The 26,086-nt window shown below is 33.6% G+C and overlaps 3 protein-coding genes across 5 annotated transcripts in view; 2 read left to right on the top strand and 1 right to left on the bottom strand.

Moving 5' to 3' along the window:
• The first annotated feature begins 44 nt into the window (after window positions 1-44).
• Window positions 45-7,098, top strand: LOC123679788 (putative uncharacterized protein DDB_G0282133). Its single transcript, XM_045617271.1, has 7 exons — window positions 45-201; window positions 252-448; window positions 504-716; window positions 770-1,018; window positions 1,285-5,894; window positions 5,949-6,023; window positions 6,577-7,098. Exons 1-7 carry the CDS (start codon window positions 80-82, stop codon window positions 6,652-6,654), a joined length of 5,544 nt encoding a protein of 1,847 aa, XP_045473227.1. The 5' UTR covers window positions 45-79; the 3' UTR covers window positions 6,655-7,098.
• A 2,907-nt stretch (window positions 7,099-10,005) lies between these two features.
• Window positions 10,006-17,830, top strand: LOC123680586 (probable serine/threonine-protein kinase DDB_G0280133). The gene is made up of 2 exons (XM_045618562.1): window positions 10,006-10,156; window positions 16,161-17,830. Exons 1-2 carry the CDS (start codon window positions 10,145-10,147, stop codon window positions 17,565-17,567), a joined length of 1,419 nt encoding a protein of 472 aa, XP_045474518.1. The 5' UTR covers window positions 10,006-10,144; the 3' UTR covers window positions 17,568-17,830.
• A 195-nt stretch (window positions 17,831-18,025) lies between these two features.
• The window catches only part of LOC123680011, a 39,876-nt gene continuing 31,815 nt past the window's right edge, over window positions 18,026-26,086 (bottom strand). The window contains exons 1-5 of one of the 3 annotated variants that reach the window (XM_045617639.1): window positions 23,113-23,358; window positions 20,931-20,996; window positions 18,875-19,057; window positions 18,330-18,699; window positions 18,027-18,266 (exon numbers count right to left, since the gene is read on the bottom strand). In XM_045617639.1, coding sequence (XP_045473595.1) covers window positions 18,076-18,266; window positions 18,330-18,699; window positions 18,875-19,057; window positions 20,931-20,996; window positions 23,113-23,121 — 819 coding nt within the window. In that variant the 5' untranslated portion in view covers window positions 23,122-23,358 and the 3' untranslated portion in view covers window positions 18,027-18,075. Of the gene's footprint in view, window positions 18,267-18,329; window positions 18,700-18,874; window positions 19,058-20,930; window positions 20,997-23,112; window positions 23,359-26,086 lie in introns of those variants that run through there. The other 2 variants (XM_045617642.1, XM_045617640.1) reach the window with 2 other exon arrangements.

The raw sequence follows: 26,086 nt of genomic DNA, 5'->3' as shown, positions 1-26,086 counted from the left end.
TCAAAATATTTGTGTTTTATTTTCTGTGTCCAATTTATGGTTATATTGGTTAATCTATGATAAGTAGGTCAATCATCTCATGAAAAGTTGTAGTTCTTGTAGTATATGTCAAATAAAGGTTAGGATATTTGAAATTCTGTTTTGTTTGTTGCCCAAAAAAATTTATATATTGAAAAATTTTAAAATGCCTAAGGAAAATAAGTGAGTTTCATAATTATATTAAAATCAATTTTATTGAAACATTTTTACAGGAGAAAAATTTGGGAAAAGGAAAGAAGAGATCATTTGAAAGAAGCTTTCATCAAATTAGAAAAACTTCTGCCGTCTTATGACCCATCATGCTCTTTTTCAAGGATAGATGTTATAACAAAAAGTATAGAATATATTCAAGAAATGAAGAATGTAGTTCAAGAGCTTTCGAATAAACAAAGTGCAGTGAATCCCAAGGGTACGCAGGACATAATTTACAACATAAGTTGATATTAAATATTATTTTATTACAGTCCTTAAAATGAAGAATCTCCAAGATAGAATTAAAAGATTAGTGAGCAGAATGGAGATATTGAGCAAATTATTGAGAGAAGCAAAAATACCTATACCTAATGCTCGAAGTTGGAAAGACTTCAGTTATAGAAATTATAAATGGAGTGGCAAAATAAATGAACAAACATTTTTAGCTCATAAAAATAAGAAAAAAAAGAAAAATGAGATTGATGGTAGATAAATTAAATTTTTCTCAAATCTTTATCGATTACAATAGATTTTTCAGATATTAATGGAAATGTGAACAGTCAGAAATCCAATAGGAAAACAAAGGGTGAATCTAATTCTTTTACTTCAGTCCAAAAACATCGTAAAAACAATGTTAATAGAGTTACAAACGAAGTATCTCCAAAACAAGAGCCTTTACATCTACCTACTTCAAATTGTGTTATAATTTATACACAAGCATATAATACAGCACCCTGCTATTTGGTCACTAGTGCCCCTAGTAAACTTTCAGGATGTTCACAAACAGGTAAGATTAAATAAATAAGTGATAGTATTAAGCATGTTTTCCTTCTTCATCTTTCAATTTATTTCATCAAGTATGTAAGTTTGATAATCTGTATTGGCTTCCCAACAAATTGATTCAAGAAGAAATGGAAAGAGCTATTAAATATTTTTTCAGACATCATTGTTCCTTTCTTCTCCTTTAAGGGGAACAATTATGAATAAAATATGAAATGATGTGAATTTTCTTCATATAAATTAAAAATTAAATTTAAATTATTGTTTTTTCAGTCATCACAAACTCAATTGTGGGATCAAATCCTGTTATGACTACGAATGCTACAGGATCAGGAAGTAGGAAAGCTGTGACAGAATATAATTCGAAAATGCAAACCCTCGGTGCTGGAACACTAATATTAGCTAATGGCAGTATTTATCCAGTGCTACCACAACCTCAACCTATTTTACAAACCCCCATGCTTGTTCAAGTTACTAAAAATTCAAATGGAATGATTATCCAATCCGACAATGGAAAAGCTGAAAAAAAGGAAAACATTGAGCAGAATACTTCAAATAAACCTAAAAAATTCAAGAAGGAATCAGCGACAAAAAAATCCTTGGTCAGTCATACAAATGATCAAAATAGTGAGAATTCAATTCCACAAGTATGTATAAAACCGAAATTTTCTACCAATGTTTTGCGCTGTGGTCCAAACCTAATCGTGAGTGAAAGTTCTTTATTAGCAGCACAAATCAATAAAATACCCATTTCTTCTTCTTCTACTTGTAATTACCTCAAGCCAAAGATTCCATTGGTGGTTAGAAATAAAAAAAAAGCCGCAGGAAGAAAAGGAGGGCAGAGACCAGTGAGTAGGATGGCTTTGGAAAAAATTGGAAAAATGTTTAGAAAAAGAGAGATGGAAGAAAAGAAAAAAGCAGCTGAGGAATACAAATTAAAGGAATCATCCGTAAATGACACTGATATAACAAACAAGCTGATGCCTCAAAAGGATGTGTCGAACATAGTAATTTCAGAAAGTCAACTGGAAAATGGATTGAATTCAATTGAAACAGAAGTCGTTCAGACAACTGAAAATAATTCAAAGTTGCAAAAAACTGTATCTATTATTGCAGATGACTTAGTGAGAGAATCAAATGAAAAAGCTGAATCAGTATTTGGGAGTGGATCTGAAATTACTGAAGACTCGAAACATGATAATTTGGTATCAAAAGAAGAGGAAAAGATTCCACTAAAAGAGGAAAATTATGTTGAAGAGAAACAAGAGAAAAATTTGAATGAATCATTGCGCTTGACTGAGATGCACCCCAAAACTCCCCAACCCGAGATCCCTTCAGATGTTCGAAATAAGGAGACTGAGCTCAATCAGATTACTAATAATTCTGGAAATGAAGAAATTACTGAAACATTGCAAGTTGTTGATGAATCGGAAAATAATGACACACTTCCTGTAAATCAGATACGAAACGATGAACAAAATTTAAGAACCGAAAGTAACTTAGATTTAGAAAATGTATGCAATATGAACACGCAGTTGAAAAATTTAGATTTGCATCTTGGACATTCAGAATTGTCAAATGATATTTTTGCCTCACTTCAAGTTCCACCTGGTTGTCAAAATCCAGAATCCACATCACCAACTGCCGCTTTTCTTCTTGCATTTCCTCTTGTGTCATCTTTGACAGGTGTCAAAGTTACTGAGGTTATGGATGAAGATAACCCCGATAGCCAAAGGGAAACTCCTACTCTTTTACAGATCGGTAATCTGGATAACACGAAATCAGTACAGTCTGAAAGTTTCAATTCTAATCTATTGAATATGGATTTCTTTTCTTCGAAGGATATTTATGGCGGATTTTATAACTCTTTCGAACAGCATTTGAGCAGTTTGACTGCCCTACCATCTAGTAATCCGAGTGATAGTCCTAAAATAACAGAAAAAAGCACTGGTAGTTCCAAGTTTGGCGATAATTTCAAAACTTCAAATAACATGGAGAATAGCGAAATATCGAGTAATTCTAAACAGACTTCGATAAATGAACATATATTTTCAACAGCAAGAAATTGTGGAGTTCCTTACAATAGAAATTTTTCATCCAGCATTGATTGTCAACCAAATTTTGCTTTTGATAGTCAAAAACTGACCAATTCAGTATCAACGAATGAAGGTCCTAAAGATCATATTCCACCTCCCGTATCATATTTGCATAAATCAACATCACAAAATGGTTTGATAAAAGAAACACAGAATATTAATGAAAACCTCAATCTACAATCTACAAAGACCATTAAAAAAATAGAAACCAATCAGTCTCTTCCAGAGAATGTTGACTCTAACCATTTCTCTAAGAATTCGGAACCGAAAGTCGAATCTACGACAAAAAATATCAGAAACAGTTTTATGAAACGAGAAACTTGTGATAACATTTTCAACATTGAAAATATCAATAATAATCTTTCAAGTGTACATAAATGTATAGAACAAGTGAACAACATGAATTTTCATGAAGAAAAACAAAAATCGCTGATTTCTGAAGATTTTAATCCACAAAATTCTGGTACAAAAAATAATATTCAAACGTTATTCAATGAGAACATTCAAAATACACAAATATCCTTCACGCCCAACAAAAACTTCATATCGACTTCAATGCAATCTGATCAGGTGCACACCCAATTCAATGTTGATAACAACGTTTCTTTGGTTTCTAAGAATATGAATGGTAAAAACTCATCCAACTACAGTCAATTGAATCAACAAGATTCGTCATCAAAGCCATTCATTCAACCGTATTTTATACCCGATAAAAACTACCTAGATATATCTGATCAGAGCAACATCAAGTCTTTCAACATGGATGGCAGAAATAATGACACCCAGAAATATTTCAATTACAATAATTTCGATTCGGAGAACAAAAAATCTCTCAAGAATAACGAAATGAGCTTTGATTTTAATATAGAGAAAAAGGGAACACCTGTTGCTAAAGCCGTTGAATCCAAAGAGTTGCCTTCTAGTTGTAATATGGCTTATTCAAACACAATTTATGATATCAATAATATAACAAGAGTATGTACGTGTGCTTACAGTTCGAATAAACCTACTTCAGAACCTCTTTATACAAATAGTAATAATAATAGCAATTGTAACTACTACTCTAACAGTCAAAGCTACTTGAGTGAATCATGTTATAAGATTGTAAGAAACGATAAAAACCAGGTGGCATCGAATATAGAACCATACACAAATTATAAGAAAACAGATTTCAACAATACATATTACTCCGATAATATGAGAAAGAATAATGCAGCTTCTTCGAAATCTCAGAATCACCAGGAAAAATCTACTTACAATTGGATGACAACTCCTTCAAAATCAACATCAGATCATATTACTTCTAATTTTCCAAAAGATGATATGATTTATTCGAATGCCAATCTTATTAGCGGTAATCAATCAACTTATTTCAATACTACATCTATGTATTCAGCCGAACTTAATAGTAATTTAAGTCAAACATCGAAAAAAACATTTGATTTATCGCTTGGAAACACGAATTACCAAAAATCAGAAATGGAAGAAGGTCAAAATCAGTTCTCTTGGTCACCAACCAAAATGCCTCAGTTTTTAGATTCCGTACCCAGCTTCGTATCTTCCACATTGCCGACCCTGGTTGGAGATCTTGCTTTAGGTTCTTCCAACTTTACTGATCCAAAATATGAATATCCAACAAATAGATTTGTGAAAGACACAAAGAATAAGGTTACTAACAAAATGGCTTATGAAAATCAAAATAATTTCTTTTCAGTTAGTCAACTAGTACATCAAACTGATAAAACTGTACCTGCCAAGCCTACAAGACGTAGAAATAGTGGAAGTACATCAAAAAATAATGTAATGAAAAATAAGAAAATGGGTAAAAGTGTTGAAGAACAGAAGATAATATCCCAATGTTTCAACAAGTCTCCAGGAAGCCAGAGTAATGCTAAGGTTGATAATAAGAATTTCAACTGCAAACAGACAAACAATAGTGGTTTTTGTGATAAGAGACGTACTTTAAAAGTGTCTTCCAGTAGTTATTCTGCAGAAGCATTAATTGGACACCAAGGCCAATCTGATAATAGTTCAAAAAAGGACCAATCATTTTGTGGTAACAGCATGAAGAATATATCTGTCCCTCCCTATATACCTGATAATATAATGCCATACTTCCCCCCAGTTGAATTACAACAAGAAAATATAATGCAACAAAATCAAAATTACCAAAATTTTCCTAACTTCACCACGTTTTCGAATAATACATATTCGACAAATACTTTTATACCTTCAAGTACGATCACTACACCGTACATCAGTTCTGCACCTTTTGTAACTGAAATTGGAGTTGGAAATGAATTCACATCAGATAGTGTAAGTCTATTCCATAATAACTCAATGAATAAGATTAAAGTACCACCTAAAAACAACTCTGGGAATAGAGAAGAAAAGAACATTCATGGTAATTCATGTTCAAGTATTGGAATGAAAAAAGGAAAGAAAAAATCAACAAATGATGTCAATATAACATCTAACTTGGTTGATTTCCCGTTTTTACATGTACCAGGAAGTATAAACTCACCCTTACTTCCGGATGATTTCCATTCACATTCGACATTCTTACCTCCACCTCCAACTCAGCCACAACTTTATTCTTGTAAGAATACCTTATACACTCCAAAACAAAATACTATTACCTCAACTACGCCTCTACTACCTCTACCTCCAATACCTCCTGTTACTAGATCAGGAATACAACATCCAGAGATATCTCCATCTCTAAACTCTGTTGGAAATTCATTAACTAATTTCAATTTGAGTACTATATTCCCTGAAATTACAAGGGTAAGTTGATGTAATATTCATTACAATTTTTTTTTAACGATTAATTTCTTTTAGAGTTCAATAGCTGATATCTATTCGGAAAATCAAACTAAGGAACAGAACACCAGCAGACATTATCCAAACAGTTCGGTAAGTATTTTTAAATTTGTTGTACTAGTAAAAAGTTGGCATGAGGAACCTTAGGAACCCTCGATAGAAAGAATATGGATTATCTATTTTTATTTGTTAAAGAAATTGAAGGATATGAGGTTACTTAAGAAAGAGACACTTTTTTAGTTAGAGAAGCTTCAGTCACACTAAAAAAAGGAAGGTTTCATTTGAAGATTTAACTTTTTCTATCTGAATATAAAATTCAACAGAGATAACATCACATAACATAAAATATAAAGTGCTAGTCAAAAGCCTTCTCTGCATTTTATTTTTTGAATAATGACAATTGGAGGGTGTAAATAAACAAATGCAAACTTCTCAACTAGTCTTACGAGGTGACATAATAGTCATAGGTTATGTTAGAGGTCACTTCGACCTTGAATAAGTTTTGAATGGGATCCTTTTCTTTTTCTATTATTTCAGCTTGATAACTATAGTTTTCTTTCGACCATTATTATTTCTTATATGGATATAAGCAATAGTTTCAATATTTATGCTACTTAAGTAATATTTAAACATGAAATCTTTTTAGGTTCCTTTCAATTCTAAGCCGACATTTACGTATCCAAATGGACCAATCACACAGCCTTATGGAATTGATAACAGATGAACTTGTTGAAGTAATTTTGAGGCCAATTTAGTCAAGCAGGCAAGTCATGTAACTTTTGATCAAGGTGAGATCTTCCCGAAAGAAGAAAGTTTGAATTTTTGAAAGAATGTTGCTCAGAGTTGTGGATGATGAACTTATAACAAGTGATGGAGTATATCTTTGTTATTGAACTGAACAAATACGAAAAACACTGTAAATGTCAGTCTAAGATTTATTATTTCCACTTTCGATGCAAAATATATCAACACAAGAACAAAAAAATAGATATATTCAAAATTCGTGGATAGTCTTTTCCAGCCAGCTTCATGGAAATAGCCCTTAAAGTCCCGAGTACTTATAGCTCTGGAAGGTGGATGGATTGACTGAATTTTTTTTCCTTGAAGGATTCAGAATTGGAAATAATAAACCTAAAATTGGAAGATAAATAAATCATTATGTCATCTTTGTGTTTTGTTTTATTACTGATTCCTTAATGACGAAAAAAATGATGAAATAGAAGGTAAAAATTTGGTATATAGTTCAACATCAAAAATAAAGTTAATAATTGTGATTTGAGTTTTAGAAAAAAAATCTGCCTCAGCAGTTCTTTGATAAGAGAATGAGTTATTCCTTAAGTAAGATATATGAATACTGACAACGGAGCGGTCATCCATTCAAATTTTGAACCTTTCTTTTCTTTTTTGGCTTCCAGTGATAAGATCCTTATTGGATCGAAATCACACAAAAATAATGTTCTTTTTAGTTCATATCATTATACAGTTTTGGCAACAATACATCTTGATATTGTAGATATTCCATGCGTGGAACAGAGATGAAATATTAGTTAAATAAAGATAGTATAATGCGATCATTGAAAATTTTCCTTTCTAACATAGCTTTGGGGAAAGAGAGTATATACAGGCAAAATATTATGTACAACAAACAAGAAAATTTGATTAAAGTTTGGCGGATAGTTCATGACGAGTTGAATTAAAGACCACTTAGAAAACATAGGATTTTATATTCTAAGAGTGCATCAGAGGGAATTTTTATTCTTCCACGTGGTCAAAATTAGAATGAGCGTTCTGTAAGATTAATAATCTACATTATTTTGTCTAATACACTGAATTTGAATATCGTTTAGTGATTTTTGCATTGAAAAATGTTGGTTGGCAGGACTGTTTTTTGTATCACAACTTCCGAATTCCTAGTACAAACATATAAAAATGAAATATAACCATAAAGTCTGTGCTCTACTGACATTTCCGTACAATTTTGTTCTACGAGGCATGGTAGAATGAACAAATTTGGCATAGAATTAGAGAAATATATTTCTCTAATTCTGTGGTTATTCCGTTCATTCTTCCACATCTTGTAGAACAAAATCGTGCGAGAATATATCAGAAACGCACAGTTTTTATGGTAATATTTTATTATTCTATGTTGGTACTTCGAACTTTCCGCCACGGCTTTATCTGTCAATTCATCAATTTGCCTTAAAGAAATCAGTTCTGCCAACCAACATTTTTCAATGCAAAAATCACTAAAATATATTTATGGAAATATTTCATTAATTTCAATGAAAATGCAATGAATTAGAGAAAATAATGTATAATACTCGTACAGAAGGCTCATTCTACCACTCGTTCATTCCAAAACTCGCCACTTCGTGGCTCGTTTTTGAATTTTGAACTCGTGGAAGAATATCAATGCCTTCTGCACTTGTATTATAAATAACTATTTTATACTTATTGAGAAAAAATATCAATAAAAAATATGACTCAAATATCTAGTGGAGGTGCTTGAAATTCGAATGTTAAGTAATTCAACAAACATTTTTGGGGTAAAATATTGTTTTCAGAATCAACGCAGCAAACAACTTCCCAATTTTATGATTTGCGGCGTAAAATTTTGAAGTAATGAATTCTTAAAACGTTGATTACTTGATTTTTGGCCTTTTGTAAAAAAAGTATTGTGTTCTAGAGCTAGAGGGAAGAGTTTTAGTTTATTTTGTTTATTATTAATAAACAGTTGGAAATGTTTAAACGAAAGATGTTTCTAAACATATCATATCCTTGCATTTTGTTAGTTTAAGTTTTTGAAAATTAAATAAATATTGAATATTTTACTACGATTTCTAGAGCAAAATATTCATTATTCACTGGGATTAGACGTTCATAGAAAACTAATCTTAATTTTGAGCTGGAAATTTACACATCGGGGTTTGAGACAATGATCTTTCCCCCTAAAATATTTTCAGATCTCTACAACTTCCGGTTATACCTGTAACAGACTATACTACTTCCTTATTTCAAAAGGCACACCCAGTATATTATTGTATCATTAGATAGCTTTTTTGATGACAATATGCCATACCTTGGGTGAAAACGCAACGGTTCATGTGTAAATGGGATTTTTATAAAAAAAAATTATGGTGAGAAGGACTCGCATTTTTTTTTGAATATTTCAATAGAAAAAGCTTTTTTCGAAAAAAATTTTTTCTTTTTCGATTCTACAAATATTCTGCGAAATATTATAAGATTGTTTGCGGTTTGGACCAAAAATGTATACAGGGTGTTTATAAGACAATCATGAACTTGGACAACTCAAATTCATCAAAACTCAAGATTTTCAAATTAGAACCTATATTTTTTATAATTTAAGTCGATTCTACGTACAAAAATAGTGGGGGTTATTGAAGCAAACCCTTTACCTAAAATGAACACTTTAAGAGTTATCGAGGAAGAACTTTAAATGAGGAAAAACCGCTATTTATAACTGTGATAATAACTGTCTGTGACTTCCGGAAAACACAGAAAGAAACTAAAATTACCATTTATTAGTACTATTAATAAGGAATTTATCGATACCTGGTAATAAAATGTGCGATCAATACAATCAAAATTACAGCTAAAACAAAATAATTGTATTTTCTTATCTTCTTTGAGCTGTAATTTTGATTGTATTGATCGCACATTTTATTACCAGGTATGGATAAATTCCTTATTAATAGTACTAATAAATGGTACCACGGTACCAATATGGTTCCTTTTGAAAAAAAAGTTTGATGCAAAACTTTATGTAGAACTTAATGTTTATTATTATTAACATTCCAAATAAAATGGTCGAATTCGATAAAAAACCAAATCATGATGACCCGAAAGGAAGAAGTCACCATACCTACAAACCATAAAAATAAATAAAAATAAAATTGGACCAATTCAAGCGTGAGGATTGGAGATGTGGAAGATTTATTTTCGATATAATTTGAACTAAATGGTACACTTAGAGGTAAATAACGTGCAAGAAATGGAATTACTCTGCTGGTGATTGTTAAAAGTCTTTCTCCGGAATTTTCTCCGTACACCACAAGATTGTATTCTATTTGAATCGCTTCATTATTTTGTGGTCTTTTTTTTCAGTACGTTCCTACCTGTTTCACAATCCGTATAAATAAGAATTTCAGTCGAAACTCTGATGTCAGTCGCAGTTACTTGCATGTGAAAGAAGTATGAAACGAATTGTGAGTAGACAACGCCTTTTCTGAATCGTATAGTTAGTGCATGTCGATTTGAAATTAATTTTCATTTTTGGAAAATTCTACATTTTAGTCAACGAAACATGACAATGACTATTATTCATCCAAATTTATGTTAAATTATATTTAGGATTTGGAATATTTTGTTATAACTTCAGTAAAGAACTTGGTTTGAAAATAAAACTCTTTTATTTACGTATTACGACAACTTTTACAACTGCTACAACTTGGTTAAGTCAAAGTCACAGACATATATTGAAATGTCATATACTATGTTGACCATAGAATTAGCAGGTGGGTATGTTCAACATCCCCCTTCAATTTAAATATTCATAGCAAATTTTTAAATTGCGAACAAAAAAATATTAATACATTATTTTACATTTAACATGTTTCTGAAATAAACAAATTTTTCTCTTTGTAGAGATTTAGTAAAAATATCAGCTACATTTTCACTTGTGCTTACAAATGATAGTTTGATTAAGCCTTTTGCAACAATATCTTTGATAAAGTGAGCTTTAATGTCAACATGTTTTGACCTTTTACTATTCTCAAAGCTTTCAATTTGTTTAAGAGCACTTTGATTGTCTATCAATAAAATTGTGTTTGAAATGTTCAATTCAAAATCTGCACAAATACCTTTTAAGTAAAGTAACTCAGAAGCAGCCACAGCACTGGCTAGATATTCAGATTCACAACTTGACTGAGCTACTACATTTTGTTTCTTCGATATCCATGTCACTAAATTTTTGTTTAAAAATATTGCACAACCACTTACACTTTTCCTGTCTAGTTGGTCGCTTCCCCAGTCTGCATCAGTGTAGGCTGTTATCTCAAAGTTTTCGTTGCTTGTTTCATAAGTCAAATTCAAGTTAATAGTACCTTTCAGATATCGTACAATTCTTCTTGCAGCGTTCCATACTTGCTGTGTAGGTTTTTCCAAAAATCTGCTTAAAAATATAACAGAATATGCTATATCAGGTCTGCTGATTGTAGCAATATATAGTAAGGATCCAATAATTTCCCTATATGGTACCTTAATAACTTCTTGATCTTCAACTTGGAAGTTTGGTTCCATAGGTGTTTGAGCTTCTTTACATTCATGTAGATTAAACTTCTCTATGATTTTATTTATCAACTTCTTCTGGCTGATAAGCCATTTGTGGTCTCGTTCAATAATTTCCATTCCTAAAAAATTTTGAAGTTTTCCCAGATTTTTTGCATTAAATTCTAGTTCTAATTTATGTTGAATAAAGTCACTGTTTCTGCCAGTTACAATTATATCATCAACCCATATTAAGAGCCATACATTGTCTCCTGTATACAAGCAGAAATCGTTTTTAGATCTCTTTAATTTGTATTTTTCTGCAAATTGCTGAAACCTCTCGTTCCAAAGTCTTGGAGCTTCTCGTAAACCGTATAGTGCCTTTTTCAATTTTAATGAATTGTATTTTCCTTTTGTATTGACACCTTCAGGAATTTTAATAAAGATATCGATGTTCAGTTTTCCATTGAGAAATGCTGTAGGAATATCAAATTGTTTTATATCCCAGTTCTTTTCTAGAGCATGAGAAATAAAGAATCTTATTGTTTGATATCTTGCTACAGGTGCATATGCATTATAATGATATTCTTCTTGATATCCCTTAGCTACTAATCTAGCTTTCTTAACTCCACATTGCTTGGTTCTAAATACCCAACGTGTATCAATGGCAGTTTTTTCTTCTGGTAAAATAGCTGGTTCCCATGTTCCATAATTTTCGTGTGCCATAAGTTCTTTGCTTATTGCATCTTGCCATCCATTTCCAATTTTCATGGCCTCTTTATAGTCTTTTGGATTTTCGGCTTCTGTCAAAAGACAATAAACATGGTATAATTCATAATCGTTGAATCTTGACGGTATTTTTGTTTGTCTTCGTGATGTTGTTTCTGTGTCACATAGCTTGTCTTCTTGCGGTTCTCCAATTACATAGTTTTCTTCATTTTTCATGTGGTTATCAGATTCTTGATATGATGTGTCATTCTCATCAAACTTGACATCTCTGGAAATAATGATTTTATTCGTTTGTGGATTCCACAATCTGTATCCATTTGCGCTATATCCCACCATTCTCATTGGTGTTGCCCTGCTTTCGAGTTTGTCTCCTGAATTTGGTATTTTCACAACCCAAACTTTACTCCCAAATACTCTTAGCTTGCTCAAGTCAGTCTTGGAGTAGAAAATACTGACTGGTATCTTTCCTTGCAAAGCAGCTGTTGGTGATCTGTTCAACTGGTATGCGGCACATTGAATAGCTTCACCCCATAAACTTCTAGGTAGGTTTGTTTCTGTAAACATAGCTCTTACCTTGTCTAATAATGTCCGATTGGCTCTCTCACTAACTCCGTTCTGTTGTGGTGTGTAGGCCAGTGTATACTCAGTTTTAATTCCTTTTTGTTTACAAAAATTTTTCAGTTCAGTACTTGTATATTCACCTCCTTGATCCATTCTTATTCTCGAACACACAAATCCTTTGGCTTTCATTTCTCTGATGTACTGCATTAGATTGAAAGGTGCTTCGCTTTTGTTCCTCAACAGGTATACTGTAACAAAATGTGAATGATCATCAATTATAGTTTGATAATACCTTTCATCATTCAATGTAGGGGTTCGTATTGGCCCTCCAATATCTGAATGCAAAAGTTCCCCAACAGATTTGGATCTCGGTAGTTGTTTACTCTCAAAAGGTTCTCTTGTTCCTTTGGCTTCTCTACATGGACTGCATGTGGTTTTTGGAGTTGGCAAATTCATCTTCTTCATATAACATTCCGAAATATGCCCCAACCTTCTATGCCATATATCTCCTGTTGCTACTAGGTTACATACTTCTTGTAATTCGAATGATGCTATGTATAATTTGCCCATAGACTTGCAATTTATTATTGTACCATCCATACTTTCTATGAAAGTTTTGTTTTTATCAAAAATCACTTTTTGTCCTCTTTCATTTAACCTTTTCACAGACAACAAATTATTTGTCAAATTTTGTACAATAAGAGCATCAAATCGTATGTTCCTGTTTTTATATATAACTCTTAGTGTACCCATTTTCTTCGCAATCAAAAAATTTCCATTTGCAACCCTGATTTTCACTTCATTGTCTAGATTTCTTACATCTGTCATCAATTCTTCTACTTTTTCAGTGACAAGATGGTCAGTGGCTCCACTATCTAAAACAAAATTTATTTTCATATCAGCATATGTTATATTCACCTCTCCTGAATTGAGAATTTCTGAAATGAAGACTATTTCTTTCTCATCTGTGTTTTCCTCACTTGTGTAAGCTCGTCTATTGACATTTCTGTTGAATTTACCTCCTTTTCTCTGTGTGTAATTTCTTCTACCTCTACTTAAACTTGATACCTCATTTTTGTTCTTCTCCGGACAATCTCTCAGAAAATGATCTCCTCCACAACCATAACATTTGTAGTCTTTTTGATTCTTCTTTGTTAAAAATACTGTGTTTCTTTCAGTGGGTCCCTGCAAATCTTTGAGCTTCAGTTCTGCATCCAAAAGTCTATTTTTCACAAATTCCAACGTTATGCCTGTGTTAACAGTTTCTATGGCTGTTATGACTGTGTCATATTTTTCGGGCATTGTTAACAATAAATAACAGACCTTATCACTTTCATCTAGATTTGCACCCGCTCCTTCAAGTTCTCTCAGCAAACTTTCAACCTTCATGAAATGTTCTTGTAGTTCATCAACTGTACATTTCATTTTCAGAAGTCTTTTCATAATGTACAACTTTGCTAGTGGACTTTTCCGTTCAAATATGTTCTTCAAAGATTGTAACATCTCAAGAGCAGTTTTGGCATCCTTGATGTATTCCAAGTGTTGATCAGACATACATTGAACTATTGTACCTTTGGCTTTTGAGTCTGATCTATCGAATGCTAACATATCTTTCTGACTGAGTTCGTTATATTCATCCTGAGTGGTTCTTAGCACGTGACTCACTCCTTCCTTGTCCAGCAGGATTTCTACACGAAATCTCCAATTTGAATAATTCGTATTCGTCAATTGAGGAAATGGCAGTGATACTGACGACATTTTCTTGCCTTTTTCTTACTTTTACTCTTCCGTTATAACCTCCAATTTTCCGGTAGATTTTTATTCTTAAAAAATCTTGTTTTTCTCCAAACCTAAATATCAATCTGCATGTCTGGTCCCATAACCTGTTAAATTATATTTAGGATTTGGAATATTTTGTTATAACTTCAGTAAAGAACTTGGTTTGAAAATAAAACTCTTTTATTTACGTATTACGACAACTTTTACAACTGCTACAACTTGGTTAAGTCAAAGTCACAGACATATATTGAAATGTCATATACTATGTTGACCATAGAATTAGCAGGTGGGTATGTTCAACAATTTATACATTCAAAGTTGAACAAAATAATACCTTAAGCTTATGAATAATTCGATCTTCAAAACATTTGCCTTATTATTGAATAATGAACCCTTGGAATCGTTAGAAAAAAAAACAAAATTTTAACGATGGAAAACGATATCGCCTCGGCTACGATTGCAGCACCTTGAAAATTTTCATTCGCATATTTGCAGCTGTATATCTTCGATAACTTCACGAATTCCATCATTAACAGGCCGAGTGAAAAGTCCCCGGTCTACCATAGTAAAACACATTTTTTTGGCAAAATTCGATTTTATTGTTCAATATAGTTGCCTTCGAGGGCGATACAGCGATTATAGCGATCTTCTAACTTTTCGATACCATTTTTGTAGTACGATTTGTCTTTCGCCTCAAAATAGGCCTTAGTTTCGGCGATTACTTCTTTATTGGCACCAAATTTCTTTCCAGCGAGCATTCTTTTGTGGTCTGAGAACAGGAAAAAGTCGCTGGGGGCCAGAACTGGCGAATACGATGGATGCAGAAGCAATTCGAAGCCCAATTCATGCAATTTTGCCATTGTTTTCATTGATTTATAACACGGCGCATTGTCTTGATGAAACACCACCTTTTTTTTCAAATGGGCCCGCTTTTTAACGATTTCATCCTTTAAACGATACATTAATGCTATATAATAATCGCTGTTGATGGTCTGGCCATTTTGGAGGAAATCAATGAATATTATACCTTGCGCATCCCAGAATACTGATGGCATAACCTTGCCAGCTAACTGTTGTGTTTTTCCTCGTTTTGGATTCGGTTCATTGTGTGCAGTCCACTCAGCTTACTGTCGATTGGACTCCGGAGTGAAATGATGGAGCCATGTTTCATCCATTGTCACATATCGACGCAAAAATTCAGGTTTGCACTTAAACAGCTTCAAACACTGCTCAAAATAATTAACACGTTGTTGCTTTTGATCGATTGTGAGCTCGAGTGGCACCCATTTTGCACACAGCATTATCTTGTATAAATATTCGTGAATGATATGATGTACACATTCAGATGATATCTTTACAATGTCTGCTATCTCGATCAACTTCACTTATTTATGGTCATTCAAAATTATTTTGTGAACTTTTTTGGTTTTTTCGTCAGTGATAACCTCTTTTTAGCATCCACTGCGTTCGCCTTCTTCAGTGCTTATTTCACGTTTAAACTTAGTATACCAATCAATGATGGTTGATTTTCCTGGTGCAGACCCCGTAAACTCATCAAGTCAATATATTGCTTCAACTGCATTTTTTCAAAAAGCAATATTTTATCAGCACACGAAATTCTTTTTTTCATATTTTTTCAAATAACAAAATTAGCTACACTCACAACTAATGGTCGGACTGGTGTCAAATTTTGACACGTATTGTTCTTGTCGGTTGGTACTAACTAAAAATCATATGGATTTAATACTAGCACCGCCATCTGTACATCAAACCAGGGACTTTTCAATTGTAATATATGGTAGTAAAGAACGAAAATAATCATTTTCCAATTCCTGATGGCATATACAGAATATTCATCATAATTAAATTTTCCAGGCGATCCTTTTAGTTTCCCTGCTGAGATGGACCATCATTTCCGCGTCTGTGACAGAACCACCCACTGTCGCGCTCAACAAAACCAAGAGAACACTGACAGATACTGCAACTTATGGGGAGAAACCGGCACCTCTATTCTACGCCATTCCCGATGGAACTAGGCCAGACTTCTTCGCGACTACTAAAACTTTCGCATTGGCAAAACCGCCATTATCAGCTGTGTTCGACCCTGAAGTGCCAAAACAAGTAGCTGCTCAGCAAGTTTTGTACGAGTATCAACAGACGCCCACCAACGCTGTATCCAATGTGCACGTTAAACAACTCTTTCAACCACTCGAAACTAGCGATGGAAACAATACGCCACAATTCAACCAAAACAATCAATTCAACCAAAACAATCACCAGAACCAACAACATCAGCAGCAGAACCACCAAAATACGCACACTTCTGAGACTGTTGTCAATCCTGTACAGCACAGTTCTTTGGTTAACCATGGACAAAACTACGCTCATGTCCAGTTTCAACCATATTACCCTCAACATACCCAAACCCAACATTATGTTCCTGGTAGGTACTTCTATGTCAACGGAAAATACGTGTATCCTCCACTGACTTCTCAGCCTCATTATCCTGCTCAAAGCCAGAATCAGTTCCAAAATGCGAACGCGCCTCAACAAGTCAACAAACCAGTAAGTTATATAACGTATGGAACAGCAAATAATCTCTTAAAACAAAGACTGACACCTCCACCAACTGGGGCGCCAATGAACTACAACAAATTTGTACCACCACAAAAACAGGACATTCAACCAATCACCAAACCAGTTCAGTCCACTCCAAAAGTCCGAGAAGAAGTAGATGAAGAAGAAGAAAACGCATCTGTTCAGAAAGAAGATGAAAGAAACGAAGACAGCAACGAAGATGATAACGACGAGAAGTCTAACTATGAAGAAGAAAGCGAAGAAGGCGATGATCATTATGGGAAGTATTTCGATGAAGAGGAAGAAGATAATGGACGTTATAGAGAAGAGCAAGAAGAGGAAGAGGAAGATGACAGTGACAGGAAAGCTTCGAAAGTGGTAAAGGTACACAGGTCTCCAAGCAAACATAAAAAAAACAGTCCCACCAAGAAACGCCATAATGACAAAAACAATTATGCTTGGAGTGAATCTTATAGTCACAGCAGCAAGTATGAGAATGGTAAGAAGAAATCAGATAAAAGCAAAGAGAGCAAAAAATACGACACTACCAAAAAGAAGGCAGGCAAGAAGAATAGGAGCAAACCAAAGAAAGGAGGAGATAGAATTGAAGGAAGATACAGCCATAATATACCAGTAATCCACGAACATAACATATTCAGGGAAAAATGGTATTTATCGAAATCTAAAAACGACAGAAAATCTTGAGTGAATACTTGATTAATTTTCTACTATTAAAGTGTGATATCCTTCGTAAAAGATGTGCCTCAGTTCGAAGTATCGTGCATCGAAGTTAATCTTCATCATTTTCGAGTCGAAGTCTGATTGAATCTCGAATGTTATCATTAATGCCAAGGAAATTTTAATCTATTTTAGCGGAACTTCTTGCAATTGTTTGTGAGCTATTTTTTCGTAAGCTAGTTCGAGAAAAGTTGTAATATGAAGAGTGTATGTTTATATGAATAAATATGATTTTGATAGTATTGGGGTTATTGAAAAATACCTGAAAGATTTGATCGAATCAATTTTTTTAATTATTTAAGACTTTATTATAAGATTCAAACATAACCTATCCTCATAACATACTTTTAATAACTATGAACATTGAAATAAACATAAAAAAACAGAACTTAATAAGAGAAAATAAACGGAAAGGAAAATAATAGGCAATATCAATGTTAACAAGTAAGAAATAGTGCTGAATAATACGAAGAAATTAACGCCAAGGTTGAAGAGCAAATAACTTTGGAGAACTTATGAATGCGAATCCTTCATGTTTACCAGCATTTCCAGTTGCAGCAACAGCAGCTGAAGTTGCAGATAGAGAGCCATCTTTACCAGCAGCAGATTGTCTTAAAGCTTCATTTCCAGAATATTGAATAGCGTTGAGTTTCTTGGCAGCATCGTCTAACAAAAAAAGAAAAAAAATTAAAATACACTTCAATTTGATTAATGATAATGAAATTTTACCTGATTTTTGTATATTAGCTGCAGCTAGGTTTGCTGATTTCTGAATAATAGCAGCTGCTTGAGCTTCTCTGATTGCAGCTAGTTTTTGGTGTTCCGAAACTTCTGATTTAGCTTGAGCCAGCCTTTGCTGTGCCAATACTAAACCGTTAGCAGCTGCTTTAGCTTCCTGTTGTTGAACTGCAGCAGCAGCTTCTGCTCTCTGTAATGCCAAAGCAGCCTGTGCTTGTTTCTGGCTTGCTACGTGCTGCTGATGAAGAACTGATTCTTTAGCATCTTGAACTCTTCGTTGAGATTCCATTACGAGATCTGAAGCTTCTTTAGCTGCTTGGATTGCAGAAGCGATTTCTCCAGGGGATACGCTCGGTTTTGGCTGAAAAAATATAGATACTAAGTGATATCAAAAGTCTTACACCCTGATAGAATTATTCCTTTGACCAGATTTTCATTAAAAAAATGAATCACAGCAAAACGACTATATTTGAAGTAGATATGTTGTCGTTTGCTTGCGTATGTTTAAGTAAAAGGCTTGTGAGACTATTTCATACCAGATATGATTTTCCAAATGAAACAGTTGGAGGTGGCAAAACAGGAAATGCAGGAATCCCGTTATATCCATGGTTTTCAAATGAATTGAAATTCCCTCCTATGAATTCAGGTTCAAACAAGCCTCTTTTGACCACTGTTTCTGCTGCGAATACAGCATTGATGACCAAGAAGATTGTGAAGACCTGAAATGACGAATATAATATGTAAGACAAAAATGAAATACAATAAAAAATTAAATTGTATTTTTATTATTAGATAGTATCATCACTATTAGGCCATTTGAAAAGTCCCCGGTCTGATGCACAGATGGCGGTGCCAGTATTGAATCCATATGATTTTTAAAGCGTATTCGACTGGCTGCACCAGTTCAAATTAATTCGAGCTAATTATGTCATTTACCACTACAAAAATCGAATTAATTCGCACTTGAGCAGCCAGTCGAATACGCTATTGATTAGTACCAACCTTCAAACGATACGTGGCAAAATTTGACAGCAGTCCGACTATTAGTTTGTAAGATATTGCGTTGTGAGTGTAGCTACTTTTGGGTTTTGAAAAAAAATTGGAAAGAATAATTTCGTGTGATGATAAAATATTGCTTTTTGAAGGGAAAAAAATACAGTTGAAGCAAAATCTTGGCTTGATGAAGAGTTTCCAGGAAATTTAACCATCATTGATTGGTATGCTAAGTTTAAACGTGGTGAAATGGGCATCGAAGACGGCGAACGTAGTGGACGCCCAAAAGAGGCTGTCACCGACAAAAAATCAAAAAAGTTCACAAATTGAATTTGAATGACCGTGAAGTGAAGTTGATCGAGATAGCAGACATTGTGAAGATATCATCAGAACTTGTACATCATATCATTCACGAATATTTGTACATGAGAAAGCTGTGTTCAAAATGGGTGCCACACGAGCTCACAATCGATCAAAAACAACAACGTGTTAATGATTCTGAGCAGTGTTTGAAGCTATTTAAGTGCAATAAACCTTAATTTTTGCGTCGATATGTGACAATGGATGAAACATGGCTCCATCATTTCACTCCGGAGTCCAATCGACAGTCAGCTGAGTGGACTGTACACGATGAACCGAATACAAAGCGAGGAAAAACACAACAGTCAGCTGGCAAGGTTATGGCATCAGTATTCTGGGATGCGCAAGGTATAATATTCATTGATTACACACAAAAGGGCCAGACCATCAACAGCGATTATTATATAGCGTTATTGGATCGTTTAAAGGATGAAATCGTTAAAAAACGGCCCCATTTCTTCAAATAGGGTCGTTTCATGAAGACAATGCGCCGTGTCACAAATCAATGAAAAAAATGGCAAAATTGCATGAATTGGGATTCGAATTGCTTCTGCATCCACCGTATTCGCCAGATCTGGCCCCCAGCAACTTTTTCCTGTTCTCAGAACTCAAAAGAATTCTTGCTGGAAAGAAATTTAGCGCCAATGAAGAAGTGATCGCCAAAACTGAGACTTATTTTGAAGCGAAAGACAAATCGTACTACAAAAATGGTATCGAAAAGTTGGAAGATCGCTATAATCGCTGTATCGCCCTCGAAGGCAACTATGTTGAATAATAAAATCGAATTTTGCCAAAAAAATGTGTTTTACTATGGTAGACCCAGGACTTTTCACTTGGCCTGTTAATGATGGAATTTGTGAAGTTATCGAGGATATACAGCTGCAAATATGTTGATTACCTTCAAAAGGGCCAGACCATCAACAGCGATTATGATATTGCGTTATTGGATCGTTCAAAGGATGAAATCGTTAAAAAACTGCCCCATTTGAAGAAAAAAAAGGCGCTGTTTCAATGGTTTTTTTCTGGTTACGCCCAGGACATATTGAGAGAATTGTAAAATTACAGAGAAATTGGAAATGTAACCGAATTTGTCGAAAAAATCTGATTTATGGGAAGAAACGAAACGAGAGGGAATAAAATTTGGATGAATATTATTTTTTTCTTACATATACATATTATTTCAGATTGGATTTTTTCGATTTGTTATGCTTTTGATTCAATTTGAGATAGATGTCTTACCTGTGGAAAGTACATCTTGTTACTAGATCGTCTTGCAGTGTACTGATTCTTATCAAAAGTACCATCCTATTTATACAAAATTGATTTTATGAAAAATTAGAGACAAAATCCTTATTACTGTTATTAAGGGACAAGTGACTAGTGAGTACAAGACAAATTATTATTTCCGTACATGGATTGAAAATAAGTCATTTTCTTTACGAGACTATCTAACATCTCACGAAGTTCAGTTATACTTTCATCACCGAACGAATTTTAATATGATAGCAGAGGATCGGCCTATTCCAAGATGTAGATCATTCTTGATTTTTGAATTATTTACAAGATCCTTTCCCTCGAAATGATTCAGTTGATGCTGCAGGTGCATCACAATATGAAATATCCTACTCGTATTCTATCTGTTATCTTCGACTCAGTTTATGTTCCTCAGAGATGAGTTGAGAACGTAAGAAATGTTAAGGATTTATTTGAACGAAATACAGGGATTTCCAATAAGAAGTTTCACTTTGAGGTGTCCGCTATTTGGGCAGCTATAACTTCTGAAACTATCATCTTTTGGCATTTGACAAGTAGAAACTATGCCATTACTAAAACATACTACAACAACGCAATTAAATAGTCAAATTTTCTACAGAAATGGTGAAAACACAGATCGCAAAACTAAAGAAAATTGGGTCGTCGTGAAGTACCTTCTCGGTTGGCAATAGGGAAGCTGGTGGAAAAATTTAAGCTGTTGGGATAAGTTAGTGATGTGAAGTATTGAAACCGTGTGAGTCTGAGTTTGAGTATGGAAAACTAATCATAATTTTGAGCTGAAAATTTGCATATTGGGGTTTGAGACAATGATATTTCTCTCTTAAATATTTTCAGATCTCTACAACTTCCGGTTATACCGGAAACAGACTACTACTTCCTTTTTTCAAACGGCACACCCAGTGCATTATTGCATCATTAGATAGCTTTTTTGACGACAATTTCAGCAATATGCCATACCTTGAGTGAAAACTCATGAGTTAATGGGATTCTTATAGAAGAAATGGTGGCGATGTGGATTAAGAATTGTAATGAATTATTCGTGTTTGAAAATTGTATTGGTTTATGGATTTCTCAACAATTCCAACGGAAAAATTAATTATAATCAAGAAATGTAAAATTTAGTTATCCAAATATCGAATTTTAGTTTCTTTCTGTGTTTTCCGGAAGTTACTTGTTTTTTTCATTTAAGGTTTTTCCTCGATAACTCTTAAAGTATTCATTTGAGGTATAGAGTTTGCTTGAGTAACCTCCACTATTTTTGTACGTAGAAACGACTGAAATAATAAAAAATATAGGTTCTAATTTGAAAATCCTTAGTTTTGATGAATTTGAGTTGTTCAAGTTCATGATCTCCCTATAAATACCCTATACATTTTTGGTCCGTATTTACGTATTTCCGTTACGTATTTACAGAATCTAAAAAGAAATCTTATTTTTCGAAAAAATCTTTTTCTGCCGAAAAATTCAGAGAAATGTGAGTTCTCATCGCAACCTTTTTTTTCATTAGAATCTCATTAACTCAACTGTTGAGTTTTACCCAAGGTATGCATATTGCCGAAAATGTCGTCAAAAAAGCTATCTTATGATGCAATAATATACAGGGTGTGCCATTTGAAATAAGGAAGTAGTAGTCAGTTTCCGGTAAAACCGGATGTTGTAGAAATTTGAAAATATTTTAGGAAGAAAGATCATTGTCTCAAACCCAATATGCAAATTTTGAGCTGAAAACTATGACTAGTTTTCCATTAATGTCTAATAGGCCATCAAGGTGAATCATCCTGTATAATCTGTGAGGATCTGGTTTAATTTAAACTTTTAGTTTGCACTATTCTATAAGAATTTCCATTTTAAATTTCTATTTTTGGGTTACTTTGCCTGCATTTGGCAGGGATTTGAATATATTTCAGAAGAGAAAAATATATCGAATAACCCCTATATAAGAATAAATTTTCAGTAGTTTCTCACACAGAATAATATCGCTGAACGAAACATTCTATTTTTTTCATATGGATAAATATCAACTCAGTTCGTTGTGAAAGATCCTGTACAGCTTATGTTATGATTCTATGAGATAGGTACATACAAATCCACTCGATTTATCTCAAGATTGTTCAAATAAATTTCCCATAATAATATACATTATTACCTTTAACATCAGTTTTCTATTAAATCTCAGATGAGCAACTGTTTCCTCTCGATGAATTGTATTCCTGCATTTTTATAATCATTAAATTTATGAACGTTTCCACTCCTTTCATTCATCCAAGAAATAAATTGAATGGAAATAAGCGTAATCCCATCGGATCTTAAGAAAGGTGTAATTTTCGAGAACCAATTCAAATAAGTAGGGTGAACGTGATCTGTTTCAGTCAATACACCTTTATTTTACCGCAACACGTACAAGCTTTTTGATTTTCAGACAGAAACGTGAGGTTTTGGCGTGATATGATACGGTTTTATTACTTCCGGTCACTAGATTACTCAGGTAATTCTTTATTGTTTATTTCCTACTAAAATTATGCTAGAGTAACGTTAAAATTGATGGTTGAAGAATTGTTGATGAAAAAAAATTGCGAATTTTCCATAGTGTGTTAGTATTTCCTCCTATCATATAGAATCGTTCAAATCATTAAAAAAATACTAGAAGAATATCGAAAAACAAATGAGGAAAGCACTGACGTGAAGTTAGCTTTTTTCGAGCGCATGGTCATTCATGTACCAATTACACCTATTGTATTGCAAGATACCTAAATACAGTTCTGTGTTCTTCAAGGACGTGTATGGTGCATAACAGGCCAATTGAAAAGTCCCCTTTCTATCATAGTAAAACACATTTTTTTGGCAAAATTCGATATTTTTATTCAACATAGTTGCCTTCGAGAGCGACACAGCTATTATAGCGATCTTCCAACTTTTCGATACTATTTTTGTAGTACGATTTGTCTTTCGCTTCAAAATGGGCCTCAGTTTCGGCGATTACTTCTTAATTGGCGCTAAATTTCTTTCCAGCGAGCATTCTTTTGAGGTCAGAACAGGAAAAAGTGGCTGGAGGCCAGATCTGGCGAATACGGAGGATGCAGAAGCCATTCGAATCCCAATTCATGCAATTTTGACATTGTTTTCATTGATTTGTGACACGGCGCATTGTCTCGATGAAACAGCCCTTTTTTTTCTCCAAATGGGGCTCTGTTTTTAACGATTTCAACCTTTAAACGATCCAATAACGCTATATAATAATCGTCGTTGATGGTCTGGCCATTTTGGAGGTAATCAATGAATATTATACCTTGCGCATCCCAGAATACTGATGCCATAACTTTGCCAGCTGACTGTTGTGTTTTTCTCTCTTTGGATTCGGTTCATCATCAGCTGACCGTCGATTGGACTCCGGAGTGAAATGATGGAGCCATGTTTCACCCATATTCACATATCGACGCAAAAATTCAGGTTTATTGCACTTAAACAGCTTCAAACACTGCTCAGAATCATTAACACGTTGTTGCTTTTGATCGATTGTGAGCTCGTGCAGCATCCATTTTGCACACAGCTTTCTGATGTACAAATATTTGTGAATGATATGTTGTATACGTTCATATGATATCTTCAAAATGTCTGCTTCAAGTCTAAGCACATATCCGCTATTTGATATTTCCTGAAAGAACTTGGAGCTGTTTGTTATATCTTTCATGGAAATTTACGAAAAAAAAAAAATTCGCATGGGATCACCGTCAAAATTAGATATCATAAACAAATTTTCATGTTGAATATCTACCGTTTCTCCTATCATGCACGAAACATGAGATATTTCAAATTTTTGTAGGAAAATTTTCTTGGTAGAATCAATGCAAAATTCGGAATCTACGACTTCGAAACCACTAAAAATGTTTGAATTTGATCGATTTTTTCAGAAAAACCAAGGACCTTGGATATTTTTCCGCCAAAAACATATTTCGATTCATATTGACTTCAAAATTTGTTGTTATGCAGAATTTGTCATGCTGAATTCTTATTAACAATTGGTTCCTCCTTAGAAGCCCACAAAATTGAGTAACATCGATTTTTGTGAGAGGAATTTCGAGGGGAATCGACCCGCCCTCTGGTGGCCAAACTCTGAGGCCTTGAAAATGGGTATACAAGCCCCAAAACTAAGACATTCCAGTGTGTGTAAATTGTGCTTTTGCGGTGTAGAAAATTTTTTTTGATTAGAAAAGATGCCAAATTCGGAATCTACGACCTTGAATCCCTTCAAAACCATCAAAAATGTTTGAATTCGATTGGTCGATTTTTTCGGAGAAACCAAGACTATAACCTTGGATATTTTTTCGCCAAAAAAAGTTTTTGTTTCGGATCAACTTCAAATTTTGATATTCTGTAGAATTTTTGATTCTGAATCCGATTTTGCAATCAGTTCCTTTCTAGAAGCTTCCAAAATTGAGTTATTCCAATTTTTGTGGGAAAATTTTCGAAGTGGTTAGCCTGCCCTCTGGTGGCCAATATAGGAGTCTTGTAAAATGGTAACCCTTTAAAAATAGGTCGATTTTTTATTTGGACACGCTTCAAAATTTGACGTTATGAAGAGTTTGTCATGCTTAATTCCTATTTTTTATCAGTTTCTCCATAGAAACCCCTAAATTGAGTAATTTCTAGTTTTGTGGGAACATCTTCAAAGAATACTTTTTACGTTGAACATCAATATTTATGGTCTAGAGAAAAGAAATTATCAGATTGCATAGGTGCATGCACTCAGAACTAATACAGAAGTGATGGCATATCAATTATTTCAGTTTTTCTTTATAATACAAAAATTCGATTTATTAAAGAATTTGCCTATAAGCCATCTATACACAAATTACTAAACTAATACTTGCCGCTGCCTATCAAGAGTAGAATCCTGTAACTACTTTTTCTTGGTTTGAGCTACTTTCGATAGATGTCACTATTGAATCTGTTTAAAAAATAATCGGCGAATGCGCTTAAATTGTATAGCACAACCGCCAAACAGCGTATAGTTTGGGAATACTTTGAGGAAAAAGTTTTTTATCAGATCAGCTTTAAAATTTTATATTACAAAAAAATTTCAATTCTGAGCACATATCTGCTATAAGATGTTTCCTGAAAAA

The sequence above is a fragment of the Harmonia axyridis genome, chromosome 5 (assembly GCF_914767665.1).
Source record: "Harmonia axyridis chromosome 5, icHarAxyr1.1, whole genome shotgun sequence".
Taxonomy (NCBI): Eukaryota; Metazoa; Arthropoda; class Insecta; order Coleoptera; family Coccinellidae; genus Harmonia; species Harmonia axyridis.
This window is presented reverse-complemented; position numbering and strand designations above follow the sequence as displayed.

Coding starts and splice junctions, on each gene's coding strand:
- LOC123679788 (XM_045617271.1), top strand. CDS start 80: ATGAAAAGTTGTAGTTCTTGTAGTATATGTCAAATAAAGGTTAGGATA. Junction 202..251: donor AAAATGCCTAAGGAAAATAA/GTGAGTTTCATA, acceptor ACATTTTTACAG/GAGAAAAATTTGGGAAAAGG. Junction 1,019..1,284: donor TTCAGGATGTTCACAAACAG/GTAAGATTAAAT, acceptor TTGTTTTTTCAG/TCATCACAAACTCAATTGTG.